Below are 23,487 nucleotides of genomic sequence, written 5' to 3'. Positions count from 1 at the left end.
GCAAACGGATGATCATCTATTTATATCCGTTTACATCCACATCCATGCAGCAGGCGATCTTTGACACATGTGGTGTAGACTCTTTCTTCCTTTGTTCCTGCTGCATTTTACTCCTGCAGTTTTTTACAAAAATGTGTATTCGTGTTTTATATAGAACTATCAAATTTGCAGTACAGCTCAATTACCATACATTATCATCATGTAAATAAAATTTGTCATCCAGCATGTTTAAGTAATGTCTCCATAATGGTTCTTCTAGGCTGCACAAGAAAAGGAGGAACTTCAACGTGCTGGTGATGAGCTGGATGCCAAAATCCGCAAGGCTGAAAAGGAAATTCATGCCCTGGAGAACACACTGCAGGTCATTAATGGCTGTAACAGCTCCTACAGGAAATCCTTCAATAAAGTTACTGAATCAAGTAAGTCAGCTTGTAGAGCCACAGACTGCATTTGTTAAATCCAGTAAAACCAACAGTAGTGTAGGATGAAGGTCTACCCATTTGGATATAACTAATAGATTGGTTAGGCAGCCCCTCACACTTTATAACTGTTGGTAAATTTTGTTGATCCGACGGTTCAACACTGAAGCATAATCTGTGTGTGCCCATCTTGTCAATATACTTTGGCCATTAACCACTTAAGGACCAGCCTTGTTTTGGATTTTAGGTGTTTACATGTTTAAAACAGGTTTTTTTTGCTAGAAAATTACTTAGAACCCCCAAACATTATATATGGTTTTTTTCTAACACCCTAGAGAATAAAATGGCGGTCGTTGCAATACTTTTTTTTGCACCGTATTTGCGCAGCGGTCTTAAAAGCGCACTTTTTTTGGAAAAAATTCACTTTTTTGAATAAAAAAATAAGACAACAGTGAAGTTAGCCCAATTTTTTTTTATATTGTGAAATATAATGTTATGCCAAGTAAATTGATACCCAACATGTCACGCTTCAAAATTGCGCCCGCTCGTGGAATGGCGTCAAACTTTTACCCTCAAAAATCTCCATAGGCGACGTTTAAAAAATTCTACAGGTTGCATGTTTTGCGTTATAGAGGAGGTCTAGGGCTAGAATTATTGCTCTCGCTCTACGAGAGGTGTCGCAGCGACACTTCACATGTGTGGTTTGACCACCGTTTTCATATGCGGGCGCTACTCGCGTATGTGTTCGCTTCTGCGCGCAAGCTCGTCGGGACGGGGTTTTTTTTTTTTTTTTTTTATTATTTATTTTACATTATTTTATTTATTTTGACACTATTTTAAAAAGAAAAAAAAATGTTGTCACTTTTATTCCTATTACAAGGGATGTAAACATCCCTTGTAATAGAAAAAAGCATGACAGGACTTCTTAAATATGAGATCTGGGGTCAAAAAGATCTCAGATCTCATATTTACACTAAAATGAAAAAAAAAAAAAAGTGATTTAAAAAAATGACATTGAAAAAAATATGCCTTTAAGAGGCGTGGGCGGAAGTGACGTTTTGACGTCGCTTCTGCCCAACAGTGTCATGGAGAAGAGTGGGCGCCCTCTTAGCCTCACTCGTCTCCAGGCACAGCACTGAGCAGAACGCGATCGCCTCCGCCGCTACCGACTGCTCCGGTAAGCAGCGGAGGGCACCGGATCGCGGCAGGAGGGGCCCTCTCCCACCACCGATAAAAGTGATCTTGCGGCAAATCCACTACAGAGACCACTTTTATCAGAAAGCCAACCGCCGCACGAAAACGGGGATACCGGGGTTATGGCAGCTAGCTGCTGCCATAACAACGATATCCGCCGGCAAAGTTTGGACGTACATCGGCGTGCAGCGGTCGGCAAGTGGTTAACAAGAAATTTATTGCTATATGCAAACATAATGTGTAAAAAAAAAAGAAAAATACTGATTACTTCCCCAGAGTATTACAATGTTACTATGGTAACATTATATTGCTCTGGTCAAAGTGTACTAAAAAATATTGCAAAAAATTTTTTTTAAAATGTCATACTGTCACTAGTCAGTGTCCCTAATCACTGCCACACCCATTATATGATGACTGTACTGCACTGGTGACAGTATTTAAAAAAAAAAAAAAAAGAAAAAAAAATTACATTTCTTTATTTTCCAATACTTTATGACAAAAAAATTTACAGCTTCAAAAAAAAAAAAAAACTCACCATGCCTCTTACTAAAAACCTTGGACTGTCTACTTACCAAGAAGGGGTAATTTGTGGGTATTTGTACTATCCTGACATTTGACATCAGGGTTGATCAATTTTCAGATATATACCATAGTTTGTGGACTTCATAACATTCATACAGACTAAATAATATACACTGGTTTGGGATATTTTCACCAAAGAAATGTAGCAGAATACAGTTTGGCCTAAATTCATGAAGAAAAATTATTTGCAAACGTTTATAACAAAAAAAGAAAAAAAATTTTTTCACAACTTTCGGTCTTTTTTCATTTATTTAGCAAAAAATACAAAAACCCAGTGGTGATTTAAATACCACCAAAAGAAAGCTCTATGTGTGTGAACAAAATGATAAAAATGTAGTTTGGGTTTGTTGCATGACCGTGAAATTGTCAAACAAAGTGTGACAGCCTTGAAAGCTGAAAATTGGCCTGGGCAGAAAGAGGGTAAAAGTGACTGGTATTGAAGTGGTTAAAACCTGTACGCCTTCTGTAGTAAACTAAGGAGATAACACAATTGGTTAAAGCTGTGCACCTGCCTGGTACTGCACAAGGGAGAATACACTTGTAGATAGCTGGTATCTAATAGGGCAGGCCATGCAAATGGGATGGCTTCTCTGTGTCTATTGCAATCCTTATAGAAGGGTGGAGGGGGCCAAAGCTGCTATTTTACTATTATTGCTATTTTACTTAGGCTCCCTTCTTTTTTAATCCATCTCTGCCTGGGTATGCAGCAACTTGGTGGTATTTGGTGGATACCAAGACCAAAATGGACCTGGCTGTGCCATAGTTCCACAATATCTATGGGGACCCTTAGGGCCCTTTCACACAGGTGCTGCCTTCTTAGATTCACCTGTCCAGTTTTTCAGGCGGACCTGATCGGACCATCCAGTCTCCCCTATGGAGCGGCAGATGTCCGCTGACGCCCTCCGCCATCCGACCCGGCTGGCAAAAAACAGATGGATGGTGGTCCTATTTTCCATCTGTCCGGCGGTTTGGATAGAAACAGACAGGCGGTCTGCTTCCATCCACTCTCCCCATAGAGGAGAGCGGGACTGTGGCTGTGTCCGCTCTGCACAACGGAGCAGACACGGACCTGTAATCTGCCTGCTCAGCCGCAATCCCCCGCTGAGCAAGCGGAATCCGCTACATGGAGGCACCTGTGCAAAGGGGCCTTACTTAATTATAGAGGGGAGAAGCACCAGTGGTGAACACTTACCATTGTTATCTTGGATGCTGCCTTTCATTTGACAGAACATGGGAATGACAACACCACTACCTATTGGCATAATTTGTTTATTAGGGATATCAGAAAGATGCTTTATGTTCTCTGGCTTACTATTTAAAGCGGAAGTAAACCCAGTTTCAAAAAACACTTTCACATTCTCGATATGCCGGAAATGCTAACTTTCACATTGGTTGTGCTCTCAACCAAACTTTCAAACCATCCAATGGCTGTTGTCATAACTGATCACATGTGCAGCATTATGGCAGTTGAAGAATAATTAGAAGCCAAGATGACAGCTTCCTTGACTGACAATAGGAGGGTTTACTTCCACTTTAAGTCAGGCCATGGTCTGAGGATGGCATTGGATTGTGACTATAAGTGGACCTCTTCTGCAGACACCAATATATGTGACATCACAATGTATACTTTGATATGCCAAAATGTCTGCTGTGGAATCATAACTCAGTGCATTTCCTTACTCTAAGGTGAGGAGTATGAAGAAAAAATTCAGCTAGAAGAACAGAAGAAAGCAGCCGAGGAAAAATATAGGTACAAGCGGTGGCAAATCAAGGAGCTGCAGGAAGATATGCAGGTAAGGAATTATAAGAGCACAACAGGGGTGGCAGAAAAATAGAATGAAGTTATAGAAAACAATGTAGAAATGTACACCAGCATACAGAATATTCAAGTAAATTGTATGAAATATAACTAAGTAGGAAAATACAAAACATTCATTACATATATTTGTACACATTATGGGTTTCATTTAGAAAGGCTGTGTCTCTGTTGCTCCTTCATCCAGAGTGGAGGCTCCCTAATACAGGATGTGCGTTACTGGCCAGATCACCAGGTGAAAAACGGAAAATTGTATACTCACCTTTCCATAATTTTCCTTTCCTGTCGTATCTTCATGGCAGCATAGACTTTGGGTTGTGACTCCGCCCCCACAACCTGATAGGACCACATAGCTATAAATTGTAGAGATGGCCCCCGCCCCAGTATTCTCCGTATATATCACCATAGAAGGGTGGGAGATTGTATGCTGCCATGAAGATACGACAGGAAAGGAAAATTACGGAAAGGTGAGTATACAATTTTCCATTTTCCTGTCGCATCATGGCAGCATACACTTTGGGGAGTAACTCGCAAAGACTGGGTGGGAATTCAAACTAAGTTTATTAACAAAGAATAGAAGAATTGGCCTGGATAACGGATCTTCCGAAATCCACTGTGGATAAGCAGGCGGAATCCACCTTGTAATGGGACATAAAGGTGTTCCTGGAAGACCAGGTGGCCGCTCTGCAAATTGTCTCCGCTGAGACTCTACAATATGCCGCCCAGGAGGTTGCCACTGCCCTGGTGGAGTGTGCCCTTAAGCCCTCAGGTACTTGATGACTACTTAATGAATAGGCCTTTTTGATGGTCTTCACCAGCCATGACGCAATGGTGCGTGAGGATGCCGCTTGACCTCTCCTGAATCCATGCGGAATGATTAGGAGACTTTCCGTTTTCCTGATGGATGTAGTAGCTGAAAGATACTCCAGGACATTACCCTTGACATCCAGTGGGTGAGGATCGCCCTGTTCCGTACTGAGTGCTGGAAGGTTAATCTCCTGGTTGAAGTGAAAGGATGAGGATACCTTGGGGATGAACCGGTCCGAAGGTCTTAAGACTAATCTGTCTGGAAAGACAACCAGATATGGATCACTGACCATTAAAGCTTGCATCTCTGACACCCTCTTAGCCGATGTTATGGCTATCAGGAATGAGACTTTCAGCGTCGGATCCCATAAGGATATGTTCTCATTAGGAAAGAAGGGCTCCTTAGATAGGGCTTCCAGTACGACTGAGAGGTCCCAGACTGGGAGGAAGGTTTCCTAGGAAGTCTCAGTTTTAGACAGGCCCGTTGAAACTGAACCACAAGGGGATCTTGTGCCCATCTGACTCCTGTCAAGGTGGACAGGGCCGAGACCTGAACCTTTAGGGTACTTGACCTAAGGCCTTTCTCTAGGCCTAGTTGAAGGAACTCCAGGACCTATGACACAGACGGTGAGGATGAGTCCCAACCTTGCTGTTGAGCGAAGGCGATAAACTTCTGCCAGACTCGCTTGTACGTATTATTCGTGGTAGGCCTCCTGGCCTGGAGTAGGGTATCCACCACCCTCTGGGAACAGGCTTGCTCTAGGTACCTAGCCCTTTCAGTCTCCAGGCCATCAAATGTAGCTTCTCCGGGTTCGGGTGAAGAAGATGACCCTGGAAGAGCAGGTCCGATGACAACGGAAGAGGCAGAGGATCTGCCGTATTCAGCTGCATCAGGGTGGTAAACCATGGCCTCCTCGGCCAGAAGGGAATCACTGCCACCACCAGCGCCGATGACTCCTTGAGTCTCAGGAGAAACCTCGCTATGAGAGGAGTTGGAGGGAAGATGTACCCTAGATGAAAATTCCAGGGGTGTAGGAGACAATCCGTCCCCTCCGCCGAAGGGAATGGTATCCTTGACAGGAATCTCCGGCATTTCGCATTCTCCGGGGTTGCAGCCAGGTCTATCTCTGGTGAACACCAAGTCCGGGATATGAGGGCGTAGGCCTGTGGGTTCAGAGACCACTCGTGGTTGGAAGTGAAATTCCTGCTCAGCGAGTCGGCCAACACGTTCTGGACTCCCGGTACATAAACTGCCCTTAAACTTGACAGGTTCAGTTGTGCCCACTCTAGAACAGGACCGACCTCCTGCATCATGGACCTGCTTCTGGTGCCCCCCTGCCTGTTGATATAGGCAACCGCAACTTTGTTGTCCATCCTCAGAAGTACATGCTTCTCCCTCAAGAGGGAGCTGAAGGACAGGAGCGCCTAAAATGCTGCTCTCATCTCCAACACATTTGACACTGAGTCCTGTGTCCTGAATGGCCAGTGGCCTTGAGCCGCGTAGTCCTGATAGTGGGCTCCCCACCCCTGCAGACTGGCATCTGAGGTCACTGTCTCCTGGTGAAGAGTGATTATGTGTTTGCACCTTCTCAAGTTGCGAGGCCGTGTCCACCACAGCAATGATTGCTTCACCTTCTGAGGGATGTAAATCGACTGGGACATTGAGATACTGTTCCACTGGCGCAGAAAGGAAATTTGGAAAGGCCTCGAGTTCCATTGCGCCCACTGGACCATCGGAATGGTGGATGCTAGAGAGCCCAGGATACTGAGGCATGTTCTGACCGGTAGCCTCTTGGCCGAGATAGCCTTCTTCACCTTCTGAATTAGGGGAGGAATCTTCTCCCTTGGAAGCTCTACCGTGTTCTCTCTCGTGTCTAGCTCGGCCCCCAAAAAGACCATTCTCTGAGTGGGATGGATACTGCTTTTCTTCTAGTTTATCAGCCAACCTAGGGCCTGTAAAGTGGAGACCAGGATTTCCCGATGCTGAATGAGAGACTCCTTGTTGTCCGAGAGAAGCAGGATGTCGTCCAGGTAATGGTGGACTCTCAATCCTCTCTCCCTCAAGTAGGCTATCACAGGCAATAGGACCTTCGTGAATGTCCTGGGTGCGGTGGAGATCCCGAACGGGAGACTTCGAAATTGGAAGTGCCAGCTGTTTATAGTGAAACGGAAGAATCTCTGGAACTCTGCGTGGATCGGGATATGTAGATATGTGTCCTGAAGATCGATCGAAAGCATCCAATCTCCCCGATTTATCGCTTGGAGGATTGATTGTAGGCTTTCCATCCTGAACGTTTCTACCCGGATTGACCGGTTGAGGTTTTTTAGGGCCAGGACAGGACGAAAGTCCCCTGACTTCTTTTTTACTAGGAAGAGTGGGGAATAGAAACCCTGACCTCTTTGGGATGGTGAGACCTCCACTATTGCTTGCTTCCGTAACAGATCCTGGATATACTGGACCAAGGACAGCCTTTTCTCTCTGGAAGGAGGAAGCTTGGTTGCGCAGACCACCTGTGCCCGACCCGGATAGTGGATACTGTCCATGGGTCTTTTATCAATTCCGCCCAAACCAACTTGAATCTTGTGAGCCTGGCACCCACTATCGCTGGTTGGGCGGACATACCTTCAAAAAGGTTTCTGTTCATTGGAGGCAGGAGTTTTGGTTTTTTGGAATTTGAGGAAGGACGTCTGAGGGTTCTTCCAAGTTCTCCTGTACTCCTTCCCAGGCCTATAGGATTTTGCATCCCTGTATCTTTCCGGGAGATTGCGCTTGAAGGGAGGTGCTCTTTGTTGTTTTGGTCTTCTGTCTGAAGGGATAAGACCTGACTTCCCGCCTGTCACTTTAGATATTGCTGTATCCAGCTTTGCACCAAAGAGGTTTACCCCATCATATGGAATCCGGCAACAGTTGGATTTTGAGGCCGGGTCGGCCGACCAGGGTTTAAGCCATAACGCCCTCCTGGCCATTACAGTGGCTAACATGGACCTTGAAGCGGACCTAATGGTGTCCACTGAGGCTTCCGCCACAAAGTCCCCTGCAAGGCTGAGTTCCTGTAGGGCTTTAATGATCTGGTCCTGATCTGCGCCTTCGGCAACGAGTTTTGCGGTGTTTGATGACCAACCGGAAATAGCTTTCCTAACGGCAGCCAGTGCCGCTGCTGGTCTGCAGGCACCCCCTGCAAAAACGTAAGCCCTCTTAAGGTCCGTATCCACCTTTCTGTCCAGTACATCCCTAAACGTCACTGCGTCCTCAATGGGGAGCGTCACGTGCCTGGCTAGGCGCATCAAAGAGACGTCCACCACTGGAGGGGAAACCAAGGGAGATACCTTGGGCTCTTTCAGAGGGTACAATTTAGTAAGTCTGTTGGAAAGACTAATTTTCTTCTCCGGATTCTGCCATTCTTCTTTAACCACTTGAGGACCGCCTCACGCCGATGTACGTCGGCAAGGCGGCACGGGCAGGCAGAATCACGTACATTCACGTGATCTGCCTCCCGCAGATGGGGGTCCGATCGGACCCCCCCCGGTGCCCGAGGTGGTCCTCTTTTGTCCCCCGGCGATCGGAGGTGAGGGGGAGGCCATCCGTTCCGCAATCGCCGCCGGCCAATTAGAACATTCCTTTGCTGCTGTATGCTAAACAGCAGCAAAGGAAATGATGTCATCTCTCCTCGGCTCGGTATTTTCCGTTCCGGCGCCGAGGAGAGAAGACATCAATGTGAGTGCACAAACACTACACCTCACAATAGAACATGCCAGGCACACAAAACATCCCCGATCCCCCCCCCCGATCACCCCTCCCCCCCATCACACTGACACCAAGCAGTTTTTTGGGTTTTTTAATTTTTTTTTCTGATTACTGCATTGGTGTCAGTTTGTGACAGTTACTGTGGTAGGGCAGTTAGTATTAGCCTCCTTTAGGTCTAGGGTACCCCCCTAACAAAGTTTTAACCCCTTGATCACCCCCTGTCGCCAGTGTCGCTAAGCGATCATTTTTCTGATCGCTGTATTAGTGTCACTGGTGACGCTAGTTAGGGACGTAAATATTTAGGTTCGCCGTCAGCGTTTTATAGCGTCAGGGACCCCCACATACTATCTAATAAATGTTTTAACCCCTTGATTGCCCCCTAGTTAACCCTTTCACCACTGATCACCGTATAACCGTTAGGGGTGACGCTGGTTAGTTCGTTTATTTTTTATAGTGTCAGGGCACCTGCCGTTTATTACCGAATAAAGGTTTAGCCCCCTGATCGCCCGGCGGTGATATGCGTCGCCCCAGGCAGCGTCAGATTAGTGCCAGTACCGCTAACACCCACGCACGCAGCATACGCCTCCCTTAGTGGTATAGTATCTGTACGGATCAATATCTGATCAGATCTATACTAGCGTCCCCAGCAGTTTAGGGTTCCCAAAAACGCAGTGTTAGCGGGATCAGCCCAGATACCTGCTAGCACCTGCGTTTTGCTTCTCCGCCCGGCCCAGCCCAGCCCACCCAAGTGCAGTATCGATCGATCACTGTCACTTACAAAACACTAAATGCATCCCTGCAGCGTTCGCAGAGTCAGGCCCGATCCTTGCGATCGCTAACAGTTTTTTTGGTAGCGTTTTGGTGAACTGGTAAGCACCAGCCCCAAGCAGCGTCAGGTTAGCGCCAGTACCGCTAACACCCACGCACGCAGCATACGCCTCCCTTAGTGGTATAGTATCTGAACGGATCAATATCTGATCCGATCAGATCTATACTAGCATCCCCAGCAGTTTAGGGTTCCCAAAAACTCAGTGTTAGGGGGATCAGCCCAGATACCTGCTAGCACCTGCGTTTTGCCCCTCCGCCCGGCCCAGCCCAGCCCACCCAAGTGCAGTATCGATTGATCACTGTCACTTACAAAACACTAAATGCATAACTGCAGCGTTCGCAGAGTCAGGCCTGATCCCTGCGATCACTAACAGTTTTTTTGGTAGCGTTTTGGTGAACTGGCAAACATCAGCAGCCTAGTACACCCCGGTCGTAGTCAAACCAGCACTGCAGTAACACTTGGTGACGTGGCGAGTCCCATAAGTGCAGTTCAAGCTGGTGAGGTGGCAAGCACAAGTAGTGTCCCGCTGCCACCAAGAAGAAGACAAACACAGGCCCGTCGTGCCCATAATGCCCTTCCTGCTGCATTCGCCAATCCTAATTGGGAACCCACCACTTCTGCAGCGCCCGTACTTCCCCCATTCACATCCCCAACCAAATGCAGTCGGCTGCATGAGAGGCATTTTTATGTCCTCCCGAGTACCCCTACCCAGCGAACCCCCCAAAAAAGATGTCGTGTCTGCAGCAAGCGCGGATATAGGCGTGACACCCGCTATTATTGTCCCTTCTGTCCCGATAATCCTGGTCTTTGCACTGGTGAATGTTTTGAACGCTACCATACACTAGTTGAGTATTAGCGTAGGGTACAGCATTGCACAGACTAGGCACACTTTCACAGGGTCTCCCAAGATGCCATTGCATTTTGAGAGACCCGAACCTGGAACCGGTTACAGTTATAAAAGTTAGTTACAAAAAAAGTGTAAAAAAAAAAAAAAAATATATATATATATATATATATATATATATATATATATATATATATATATATATAAAATTAAAAAAAATAGTTGTCGTTTTATTGTTCTCTCCCTCTCTATTGTTCTGCTCTTTTTTATTGTATTCTATTCTGCAATGTTTTATTGTTATTATGTTTTATCATGTTTGCTTTTCAGGTATGCAATTTTTTATACTTTACCGTTTACTGTGTTTTATTGTTAACCATTTTTTTGTCTTCAGGTACGCCATTCACGACTTTGAGCGGTTATACCAGAATGATGCCTGCAGGTTTAGGTATCATCTTGGTATCATTCTTTTCAGCCAGCGGTCGGCTTTCATGTAAAAGTAATCCTAGTGGCTAATTAGCCTCTAGATGCCCCCCCCACCGTCTTTTCTCTGGCTCTCCTGTCTCAACAGGGAACCTGAGAATGCAGCCGGTGATTCAGCCAGCTGACCATAGAGCTGATCAGAGACCAGAGTGGCTCCAAACATCTCTATGGCCTAAGAAACCGGAAGCTATGAGCATTTCATGACTTAGATTTCGCCAGATGTAAACAGCGCCATTGGGAAAGCATTTTATCACACCGATCTTGGTGTGGTCAGATGCTTTGAGGGCAGAGGAGAGATCTAGGGTCTAATAGACCCCATTTTTTTCAAAAAAGAGTACCTGTCACTACCTATTGCTATCATGGGGGATATTTACATTCCCTGAGATAACAATAAAAATGATTAAAAAAAAAAAATGAAAGGAACAGTTTAAAAATAAGATAAAAAAGCAAAAAAATAATAAAGTAAAAAAAAAAAAAAAAAAAAAAGCACCCCTGTCCCCCCCCTGCTCTTGCGCAAAGGCGAACGCAAGCGTCGGTCTGGCGTCAAATGTAAACAGCAATTGTACCATGCATGTGAGGTGTCACCGCGAACGTCAGATCGAGGGAAGTAATTTTAGCAGTAGACCTCCTCTGTAAATCTAAAGTGGTAACCTGTAAAGGCTTTTAAAGGCTTTTAAAAATGTATTTAGTTTGTCGCCACTGCACGTTTGTGCGCAATTTTAAAGCATGTCATCTTTGGTATCCATGTACGATCATCTTTTTTATTTCATCAAACATTTGGGCAATATAGTGTGTTTTAGTGCATTAAAATTTAAAAAAGTGTGTTTTTTCCCCAAAAAATGCGTTTGAAAAATCGCTGCTCAAATACTGTGTGAAAAAAAAATGAAACACCCACCATTTTAATCTGTAGGGCATTTGCTTTAAAAAAATATATATAATGTTTGAGGGTTCAAAGTAATTTTCTTGCAAAAAAAAAATTTTTTTTCATGGAAACAAAAAGTGTCAGAAAGGGCTTTGTCTTCAAGTGGTTAGAAGAGTGGGTGATGTGTGACATAAGCTTCTAGATGTTGTGCATAAAATGCCAGGACAGTTCAAACCCCCCCCAAATTACCCCATTTTGGAAAGTAGATACCCCAAGCTATTTGCTGAGAGTCATGTCGAGTCCATGGAATATTTTATATTGTGACACAAGTTGCGGGAAAGAGACAATTTTTTTTTTTTTTTGCACAAAGTTGTCACTAAATGATATATTGCTCAAACATGCCATGGGAATATGTGAAATTACACCCCAAAATACATTCTGTTGCTTCTCCTGAGTATGGGGATACCACAAGTGTGAGACTTTTTGGGAGCCTAGCCGCGTACGGGACCCCGAAAACCAAGCACTGCCTTCAGGCTTTCTAAGGGCGTAAATGTTTGATTTCACTCTTCACTGCCTATCACAGTTACGGAGGCCATGGAAAGCCCAGGTGGCACAAACCCCCCCCAAATGACCCCATTTTGGAAAGTAGACACCCCAAGCTATTTGCTGAGAGGTATAGTGAGTATTTTGCAGACCTCCATTTTTGTCACAAAGTTTTGAAAATTGAAAAAAGAAAAAAAAAAGTTTTTTTCTTGTCTTTCTTCATTTTCAAGAACAAATGAGAGCTGCAAAATACTCACCATGCCTCTCAGCAAATAGCTTGGGGTGTCTACTTTCCACATATGCCCATGGCCTGTGTGAACAATATATCATTTAGTGACAACTTTGTGCAAAAAAAAAATTTGTCAATTTCCCGCAACTTGTGTCAAAATATAAAATATTCCATGGACTCAAAATGCCTCTCAGCAAATAGCTTGGGGTGTCTACTATCCAAAATGGGGTCATTTGGGGGGGTTCGGGCCATCTGGGCATTTTATGGCCTTCAAAACTGTGATAGGTAGTGAGGAGTGAAATCAAAAATTTACGCCCTTAGAAATCCTGAAGGCGGCGATTGGTTTTCGGGGCCCCGTACGCGGCTAGACTCCCAAAAAGTCCCACACATGTGGTATCCCCGTACTCAGGAGAAGCAGCTGAATGTATTTTGGGGTGCAATTCCACATATGCCCATGGCCTGTGTGAGCAATATATCATTTAGTGACAACTTTTTGTAATTTTTTATTTTTTTTGTCATTATTCAATCACTTGGGACAAAAAAAAATAATATTCAATGGGCTCAACATGCCTCTCAGCAATTTGCTTGGGGTGTCTACTTTCCAAAATGGGGTCATTTGGGGGGTTTTGTACTGCCCTGCCATTTTAGCACCTCAAGAAATGACATAGGCAGTCATAAACTAAAAGCTGTGTAAATTCCAGAAAATGTACCCTAGCTTGTAGACGCTATAACTTTTGCGCAAACCAATAAATATACGCTTATTGACATTTTTTTTACCAAAGACATGTGGCCGAATACATTTTGGCCTAAATGTATGACTAAAATTGAGTTTATTGGATTTTTTTTATAACAAAAAGTAGAAAATATCACTTTTTTTCCAAATTTTCGGTCTTTTTCCGTTTATAGCGCAAAAAATAAAAACCGCAGAGGTGATCAAATGCCATCAAAAGAAAGCTCTATTTGTGGGAAGAATAGGACACAAATTTCGTTTGGGTACAGCATTGCATGACCGCGCAATTAGCAGTTAAAGCGACGCAGTGCCAAATTGGAAAAAGTCCTCTGGTCCTTAGGCAGCATAATGGTCCGGGGCTGAAGTGGTTAATAAGCTCATCCAGCTCCTCTATAAATGGAAAGGCTTCAGGCACTTTCTTGAGATTCGGGGAAATACTTCCTCTGTTTCTGCTGTACCTCCTCAAGTTCCTCCCAGTTTATCGCTTCCTTGACCGATTTCGCAAAGGGTCCTATGAGCGAGAAATCAAACCCCGTTGACGCCTCCAGTTCTTCCTCGTCTGACGGGAATTCTTGTTCCCTTGACGTGCTGGGATGGGATGGTGAGGCACTCTGGGCTGTAGCCTCCACATCTGGAGTTGAGACATGCAGAGCAGGGACTCCGGTAGGTTCTATAGAGACCAGCTCTTTCTCCCTGGTAGCTTCATCCATACATCTGCGGCAGGCCAATCTGTCTGGTAGGGCTGTGGCCCCGCATACCCAGCAAGCATTGCCCACAGGATGGGAAGGATGTGCAGGAGACTGACGTCTACGTGCAGGGGATCTTCTGTAATGGGAACGTCTATGCCTAGAGTAGGAACGGCTCCTCCTATGGCTTCCCCTGTGGGCTGAGCGACTTCTGCCGCGTGAGCGGCTTCGCCTATGACTGGAGCAGCTTCTCCTGCGTGAGGTCTCTCTTCGCCTTGATTTTGACAACCTTGATGACCTGGTAGGGCTGACCAATTAGGCAGCATTAGTGCAATCCTGCTCTCTTTTTCAATCTTCACTACTTACCATGGACATCCCCCCCCCTTATCTATTGGGCTGATGGTGATCTGCTGGGGCAGCAGTCTCCATGGAAAGGAAAACTGTGATACACCTGGGAGAGATACAGGCAGGTATAAACATGCAAGCAGACAATCAAGGGTACCAGGAGAAAGGGAGAAACACTTACCCCGAGGGGGGAGCGCCAGAAGTGAAGCAGAGCTGATAATACAGTCAAATATCTTCAGGTAACTGGAGGCATCAGAAAATGACAGTCTGAGCCTTTTAAAAGTGCTGCCATTGCCGCCGAGGTCACCTCCCGTCCGCACCATCTTGGAACCTGGCAATCATGCCAGGACGCCCTGAGAGCGCGCACTGCGCATGCGCGGAAGCGCCAAGACGCCCGTCCGTACCAGGGGGAGACACAGAGGAACCACAATGCCCAGAAAGCGACACCACAAGATGAAAAAGGCAAATGGAGACCGCTGCACACAACTAAGCCTATTTAAGGCTTATACTGCAGCCGCACATACCCCTGAGATCACCAGAGTGGGGTTCCTTCCATCTAGCTCGTTTAGAGGCTGTACAGGCAAGGACTTCCACCCAGGAGAGGCTAGAACCTGGCTGGGGCGAATTCGGTAAGGGGGTGCTTCTGACATCTTCGGTCCTTCAGGTGAGGAAAAATAAGAGAATACTGGGGCGGGGGCCATCTCTACAATTTATAGCTATGTGGTCCTATCAGTTGTGGGGGCGGAGTCACAACCCAAAGTGTATGCTGCCATGATGCTACAGGAAACAGAGTTTAAAAAAAAAGCCTAAAAAAAAAAAAATCATCTAATGACTGGTATGCTGCAATGTATTACATTTTTGGTTTGGGGTTTAAAGTGGTTCTAATAGATTAAGGTTTTTTACCTAATGCATTCTTTGTATTAAGGTAAAAAAAAAAATGAGTGTAGTTCCCCCAAGTCCTCTCTTATACTTACCTGAGCCCAATCTCAATCCAGAGCTGTGCACAAGAGCAGCGGCTCTCTCCACTCTCTCCCTCGAATGGCTCTTGCTGCTGTCAATTACAGTCAGTGAGGAGGGATTGGAGGGAAGGGCTGAGCCGCATTCTATCTGCCAGGAGCAACAGCGAGAGGAGGAGGATGGGGGCTTGCTCTGTGCAAAACCATTGCACAGAGCAGGTAAGTATGACTTGTTTGTTATTTTTAAAAAAATGGGTTTACAATCACTTTAATATAGCTTAAAGTGGTTGTAAACCTCAGTCATGAAATCTGAGCAAAGCACATATATCTGTAGTGTTTACTTTTCTCTCCCCAAAGCTCCAAGTGTTGTTTCTCTCTGGTGCTTCATTCCTCTTTTATCAGCACTTCTGAGAAGTTTTCTGACACATGAGATAAAATTTAGTGGTAAGTATTGATAAATCGCTAATCACTTCATGCACCACATCCCATATGTTGTAACAAAAAAAATATGAAATATATAAATATTTGAGACTTTTAAGGTGCTATTACATCACAAGAACCCTGGATACAGTAAAAATCCACCATTTATTTTAAACATCATTAAAAATGTTAATTTAGTATATATCAACAAACAGACAAAAATATATATATATACATTAAAAAGTCATCTCATAGAATTCCTGTTTGGCAGGATTGGCAGAATCCCAACAGGTTTCGCTCAGTTGGGCTTCCTCAGGGGAAGTGTTGTGCGTCATGCCATTCCCCTGGTGCTCAATACACTACTTCAAGAAAATTGCTTGAAAAAAAGTTTACTATCGTCCAGCCTAATATTGGAGTTCAGTGGGATTACAGGAAACATAAGGACCAGGTCAAACTGCATAGAGAACAAATACACGTGGGTGGCGGATCACTTAAGCAGAAGATGCTGTCACAAGTTTCTGCTTTGACAGCACGATTTCGTCTGGTTTCGGGAGGTCACATGTGAGAGATCAACCACACTTGGGTTGGAGCATTCTAGGACATACTACTTATGCCATGGAGGTTCAACTGAAGTCCTACATGGTGCATATACACTCACCAGCCACTTTATTAGGTACACCTTGCTAGTACCGGGTTAGACTCCCTTTTTCCTTCAGAACTGCCTTAATTCTTTGTGGCATCGAATCAACAAGGTGTTGGAAACATTCCTCAAAGATTTTGTTCCATATTGACATGATAGCATCACGCAGTTGCTGCAGATTTGTCAGCTGCACATCCATGATGCAAATCTCCTGTTCCATCACATCCCAAAGGTGGTCTATTGGATTGAGATCTGGTGACTGTGGAGCCCATTGGAGTCCAGTGAACACATTGTCATGTTTAAGAAACCAGTGGTGAGATGATTTGAGCTTTGTGACATGGTGCATTATCCTGCTGGACGTACCCATCAGAAGATGGGTACACTGTAATCATAAAGGGATGGACATGGTCAGCAACAATACTCAGGTAGGCCGTGGCATTGAAACGATGCTCAATTGGTACTAAGGGGCCCGAAGTGTGCCAAGAAAATTTCCCCCACACCATTACACCACCACCAGCCTGAACCATTGATACAAGGCAGGATGGATCTATGCTTTCATGTTGTTTACACTAAATTCTATCCCTACCATCTGAATGTCGCAGCTGAACTCAAGAATCATCAGACCAGGCAATTTTTTTCCAATCTTCTATTGTCCCGTTTTGGTGAGCCTATGTGAATTGTAGCCTCAGTTTCCTGTTGTTGGCTGACAGGAGTGGCACCCAGTGTGTAATCTTCTGCTGCTGTAGCCCATCTGCTTCAATGTTCGATGTGTTGTGCGCTCAGAGATTGTATTCTGCATACCTTGGTTGTAACGAGTGGTTATTTGATTTACTGTTGCCTTTCTCTCATCCCAAACCAGTCTGCCCATTCTTCTCTGACATCAACAGGGCATTTTTGTCCACACAACTGCCACTCACTGTAAATTATCTCTATTTTGAACAATTCTCTGTAAACCCTAGAGATGTTTGTGCATGAAAATCCAATTAGATCAGCAGTTTTTGAAATACTCAGACTAGACTATATGGCACCAACAGCCATGCCACGTTCAAAGTCACTTAAATCCCCTTTCTTCCCCATTCTGATGCTCAGTCTGAACTTCAGCAAGTCGTCTTCACCACGTTTAGATTCCCATATGCATTGAGTTGCTGCCATGTGATTGGCTGATTAGCAGTTTGTGTTACCAAGCAATTAAACAGGTGTATCTAATAAAGTGGCCGGTAAGTGTATATGGGCCTTGGTCTAGAATGTAATGATTTTTATTTCAATTGATGTTAATTTGATGTGCAAATTAGATGGGACTGTCACCAGGGGGTTAATCTCTTGCTACTAGCCAGTTAAACATTTTTTGTGCACTTTATGCTTTCTTTTTTTTTTTTTTTTTTTATTTTGGAGCAGTTTAAACTTCCCAGATAATGTAGGGCAGTCATGTTTTTCAGGTAGTTATCGGGTCTATACAGCCAGCGAAAAACTGAATTTATTAAACTTCAAAATTATGATGTTCGAGCATTTTTCATTAGAGGATTATATCCAATGTACAGATGTCACTGATGAAATGTCTTCTCCATGCTAAAAGACAAACCATGCTTTGAAAACTATGAAAACACGGTCTATATGATCTCTAAAGGCAGCGTTACTTTATTCCAGATTATGAAAAACACTTTTGATAGCATGATGAAAGAGGAATCATCGTACCAGGAGAAGGTGAATGAAATGCTTCCCAGCATCACACAGCTTAACAAAGAGACTGACGATCAAAAGATCAAGTTGGAGAGAGTCATGAAACAGGTTAATGTCTGCAGTTGTGCACTGGAAACATGTTTTATGCTCTGTACAAAGTATAGCTGTTATGTCTTATAAGGAGCTTTATTGTTTTATGTGATTTTCTGTTCACAAAAGCACAAAGCTGTGTTTCTTCACCTTCCATGTTCACAGCAGTGAGGCTGTATGGGTTTCATACCTTTATCTTTCCAAGAAAAATGTACAAAATCACTGAGCAGCGGGATCACTCTGTGAAATCATCAGTGGCTGTTATTGAAACATCTCATCCCATTTCTATTTCTTAACACAAAGTAGATGATTCACTTTTTTTTTTTTTTCAAGACGAAGAACCAACAAGTGTTAACTTGGCCACACAGGGTACAATCTGCTTGTACAATATATTTTCCATTTACCAACAATGATGACATTTTTATTTACTTATTTATTTTTAAGGTAGGCTTTCCCGCTAGCTGAGATTTTTCAAATCAGATTGCAGTAGGTGTGACCATTTTAAACCATGTTGCTCCATGCACACTAAGCCCCGGTTCACACAGGGGCGGCACGACTTGCAGGTCGCCTCACCGAGGCGATCTGCACAGGACTGCCACGGCGACTTGCAAAACGACTTCTGTATAGAAGTCTATGCAAGTCGCCCCCAAAGTAGTACAGGAACCTTTTTCTAAGTCGGAGCGACTTGCGTCGCTCCTATTGGAACGGTTCCATTGTACAAAACGGGAGGCGACAAGCCGCCCCTGTGTGAACCGGCACTTAGGTTTTTCATAAGCTCAAAAAAAAAAATATGCTGGATGAAAAATGCTAATAGCATTTTTTTTGTCCAAGCTTCTAGTAGCTGTTAGAAGCATTAGCATTTTATTAGCGTTTTTGTAGTACATGCACACTAGTGTTTTTTTTTTAAGCTCCTAGAAGCTATTAGGCCCCTTTCACACTGGGGAGGTGGGGGCATCGGCGGTAAAACGGCGCTATTTTTAGTGCCACTTTACCGTCGTTTTAGCGGCGGTATTCGGCCGCTAGTGGGGGGCGGTTTTAACCTCCCCACTAGCGGCCAGAAAAGGGTTAAAACCGCCGGCAAATCGCCGCTACAGCGGCACTATGCCAGCGGTATGGCCGCGCTGCCCCATTGATTTCAATGGGCAGGAGCAGTGTACACACCGCTCCTTCACCACTCCAAGGATGCTGTTTGCAGGAGTTTTTTTTCCCCTCCTGCCAGCGCACCGCTCCAGTGTGAAAGCCCTCGGGCTTTCACACTGGAGACACAGCAGCGGTAGTTTTAGGTCAGTTTGCAGGCGCTATTTTTAGCACAATTGCGCCTGCAAACCACACCAGTTTCAAAGGGGCCTTAGCATTTTTTGCTCCTAGAAGCTAATAGGATAACACTATCTGTCCATGAACACTACTTTAGGCTATTAGCTTTTTTTGAGCTTCAGCTTCTAGGAGCAGAAAAAAATGTACTGCAAATGTACTTCATGTACTGCAAAAATGTACTGCAAATAAAATGCTAATGCTCCTAAGAGCCCTTTCACATTGGGGACGCCCGTGCGTTAGCACTAAAGTGCCCCTTGTTTTAGCAGGGTTTTTCAGCCGCTAGCGGGGTGCTTTTAACCCCAAAGAAGGGGTTAAAAACACTTGTGTTGCAGCACTTCGGAAGCGCTGCCCATTCATTGCAATGGGCAGGGGCGGTTTGAGAACAGTGTATACACCGCTCCCAAACTGCCCCAAAGATGCTGCTTGCAGGACTTTTTTTTTTTTCAACATCCCACAAGCGCACCGATCCAGTGTGAAAGCAGTCGGACAGCATGGGAGGCAGTTTTCAGGCGTTATTTCTAGCACTAAAACGCCTGAAAACTGCCTCAGTGTGAAAGGGCTCTAAAAGCTACTAAAATCTGGCACAAAAATGCTATTATCAGCATTTTTCTGAGCTTATAGTGTGCATTGAGCCGAAGAAAAAAAAAAAAAAACTAAAAAAAAGCTGTTAGTAGCATTGTAGTAGCTTTTAGCCTTGGTTCACATTGCAGTGATTTATGGCTAGTGCCGGCAATGGCACTGTCCTGATCGATGTGACGCCAACTTTGCGGCACCGCACTGATTCCCAAAAGTAGTTTCTGTATTACTTTTGGCGACTTTGGGGTGCGATTTGTATAGATATCTGTGCAGCAACCCCCACAGATGTCTCTGAAATCGCCCCCGAACTCGGGACTGACATGCGGGTATGAAATCGTGGGAGTTCAGCTGAACTTATGAACCTGGGCTCAGAAGCATTTAGCGTTTTTTTTCTGTTAAAAAATTTCTCCAAGAAACCCTACAAAAACACTTTTTTTCCTGCTCCTAGATGCTGAAGCTCAAAAAATGCTACTAGCCTAAAGTAGTGTGCATGGACAAATAGGATAACACTATTAGCTTCTAGGAGCAGAAAAAACGCTAATAATAGCTTCTAGGAGCTTAAAAAAAATGCTAGTGTGCATGGAGCCTAATGTCCATTTGCTTATGTCATGTTTTGTCTCAGCCACAGTGAACTAAATGGTTGAGTATTTGATGTAGGATGCAAATAATAATAATTCACTGACCATGAAAATTAAAAAAGTACTTAAGGCAAAAATAAAAATGACACATGATGCAGTCTGTAACTAGCATTAGCAAAGCAGTCTATTTTCATAGCGCAGCACCCTCCCCCCCACAACTTATTTTTTTTACCTGCAGTTGTTATTTTTCAGACCAAGCTGTGCATTGATATTGGAAGTTAGGGGGTTGAAACAAACCTTTTAACACTGATAGGGTGGAGATCATGCTGTTACTGCTCCTCTTCTTCACCTTAATGAATACAAAGCATTCTCTGGTTCAATGAGAAAAATGCAAGACATTTTCTGGATGTTGGCCTTGCCAAGCAAGCTACTCTCTGTGGTCATTACACAGGACTAACGCTCAGTGCGGCACCCAGGAGATCAGGACCATCACTGTAGTACCTTGGGCTACTACAGGTATTAACAGCATCCAGAGACAGATTAGATATCACATATACAGTACTTACTTACATGGACCAAGCTGGCCCAGTGTAAGTATGCAAAAAAAAAAAATGTAATTGCTGGAGTTTAGCTTTAAGTTCCCACAGGGCATATGGCAGATATTGGCAGCGATATTCCAGATACCGTTTCTCATTCAAAGTGTATTGTTGTTTGGCCCTTTGAATGGGCATCAATGCCCAGGAGGGCATTAGCTTTCACAGCAGTCACATAATCGGGAACCCGTCTTGCTGACTCCCAATCATAAGCCTTGGCTGAGAGCCGTCAGTGACAGCTTGGTCAGTGTGCTGGGAGTGCCATGCAATATCTTGCTGCAGTCTTGTATATATTGTGGCTGGATGTTAAAGCTTGCCTTTCTTGCTGCTGTATATATGTGTTACACAGTTAGCAAGAGGCTAAATAGAAGGAAAAAACATTCAATGAGGGCGGGCCAATCTTGCAGGTCCATCAACATGCTGCTTGAATAACCAGAAAATTGATTAAAGCAAACCTAAGCACTAAGGCTGGATTCACACCTATGCATTTTTAGTGCTTTTTGCATTTTGCAGATTTGCACTACAGAACGTGTTCCATAGGAAACAATGTTGAATGGACTGTAGTGCAAATCTGCGAAATGCAAAAAGCACTAAAACTGCATAGGTGTGAATCCACCCTGAGAGTCTATTTATAAATGTTTCCCACAAGATTCATATAACCCAGGATTTATACATTTTACTAGTTGATTCCAATCGGAATAAATGTGTGAATCTTGTATGAATACATACTCTAAAAGTTAATGCAAAGTCTTGTGGGGATCTGCAACTTCGTCAAAAAGCAGTATGTTGTGCAAAAGAAAATCCTACATTGCCGAAATGAATAAAAAAGAAAAATTGGATCTCCAACTTTTTTCTGGTCACAGGTTGGTCAGGGCTTCCTAATACCAATTAGGACAGAAGGCTATCTGAAGTTGCCCAATTCCTTTATTCAGTTTGAGTACATTGTATGAAACTGAGATGAAAAGTGACAAAACAGAATTTGTAAAACGTAGATATTAAAGCAGGGCAAGAGATAAGTCTCTTAACTAAGCTTTTTATCAAACATTTACTAACTTGCATTATTTGCTCACAGTGCTCCAAACTGGTGAAAGAAATTCGTTTGGCCAAAAAAAGCAAAGGAGAAACCGATCATGAAAAGGATATTGCTGTATGCGATCTGCGAGAATTCAACAGATCTGTCTACAAGATGCTTGCTCAAGCAATGGAGCAAAATCCTGAGCTGGCAGTGCCGCTGCAGATGTACTTTCAACAGGTTTGTACGTTTTGTAAAACAACTGACCTAGTGGGGTTACACCTCTACCATCTAAAGCAATTGGCATTTAATGTCTGTATGTCGCTTTTCTTCACTTGCAGATCTGCCATAAGACACAAGGTTCTAATCTGAGTGCACACAATTTCTCTAGTGACAGCTGCAGACTGTATTCTTAGAAGTGGATGTAGATGTGGTCATAGGGTGATCTAGCTGGCCAGAGGCATATCAGTTGATTCCCTAAATATGTGTGATGGATAACTTGCTCAAAGTTTACCGGAAAAAGTTTACCAGTGCTTATGCTAGAAAGCAATAGCAAGGTCCCCTAACCATACAGTACATAGAAAATCAAAACTGATTTAAATGCATATAAATCAAATTCCATATGGTGCTGCTCTCTTATAAATGTAGAACACATCTATTAAGAAAAAACATATATGTTACAAAAACCAAGTGAAACCAATTTTTATCATTAAACTAAATCTCAACAACAAAACACATCAGTGTAACGTATTACAAACACAAAATACAAATTGCAAGAAAGTCCAGTTAAAGAAAAGAAAGAAGTCAGTAGGCTGGATTCACAACTAAGCTAATTTTCAGGATATTTCAGGTGTTTTTATTTTATTGTTTTTGTACACATAAGCAAACGTATTTCAGGCATTTAATGGTGTATTTAAGCTTCAGGCCTGGTGGATTTCATGCAAAATTTCTGTGCCTGAATGCAGACATTTAAGTTGCTGAGATCCAAAATAGGGTGGCTTCCCTCTTTAGGTTTAGGAACTGTAAAATGAAAAATTGTATACTTACCGGACCTTAATTTTCCTTTCCTAACGTTAAAGCATGACAGCATATACGTGTGGGTAGGCTCCACCCTCATGCCCAATTCCAGGACTGTTTAATATTATAAAAGGAGTCGCCTCCCACCAGGCAGCATTCTCATCACTTATCAATGCGTAGCCCTTAGGGAGGAACCTATATGCCATCATGATTTAGCGTCAGCAAAAGAAAATTATCGTCAGGTAAGTATACAATTTTCCATTTTCCTGACACAAGCATGACAGCATATATGTGTGGGATGTAGCATGCACCAAAAACAAACAAGGGTGGGTAATGCTGAAGTGTTTAAAATCGAGGACTAGGTCTATCCAACACTGAACGACCAAAGTGTATTGTAGCGAAGGCCGCTGGGTCCACTTTAAAATGGGCCAAAATTGTGTTGAATGTAAACCAGGTAGCAGTTTACATATCAATACTGGAGATACTCTCGAGTTCTGTCCAGG

The 23,487-nt window shown here is 43.8% G+C and overlaps 1 protein-coding gene across 1 annotated transcript in view; it reads left to right on the top strand.

The window, feature by feature from the left end:
• The window catches only part of CCDC39 (coiled-coil domain 39 molecular ruler complex subunit), a 59,990-nt gene extending 37,607 nt beyond the window's left edge, over positions 1-22,383 (top strand). Inside the window, exons 14-18 of the mRNA XM_073628908.1 lie at positions 260-419; positions 3,882-3,988; positions 17,772-17,912; positions 22,028-22,207; positions 22,309-22,383. Coding sequence (XP_073485009.1) covers positions 260-419; positions 3,882-3,988; positions 17,772-17,912; positions 22,028-22,207; positions 22,309-22,383 — 663 coding nt within the window. The remainder of the gene's footprint in view (positions 1-259; positions 420-3,881; positions 3,989-17,771; positions 17,913-22,027; positions 22,208-22,308) is intronic.
• The last annotated feature ends 1,104 nt before the right edge of the window (positions 22,384-23,487 follow it).

This window comes from Aquarana catesbeiana, linkage group LG04 (assembly GCF_042186555.1).
Source record: "Aquarana catesbeiana isolate 2022-GZ linkage group LG04, ASM4218655v1, whole genome shotgun sequence".
Lineage (NCBI taxonomy): Eukaryota > Metazoa > Chordata > Amphibia > Anura > Ranidae > Aquarana > Aquarana catesbeiana.
Note: the sequence above shows the minus strand (reverse complement) of the source record. Positions and strands in the feature narration are given on the sequence as shown.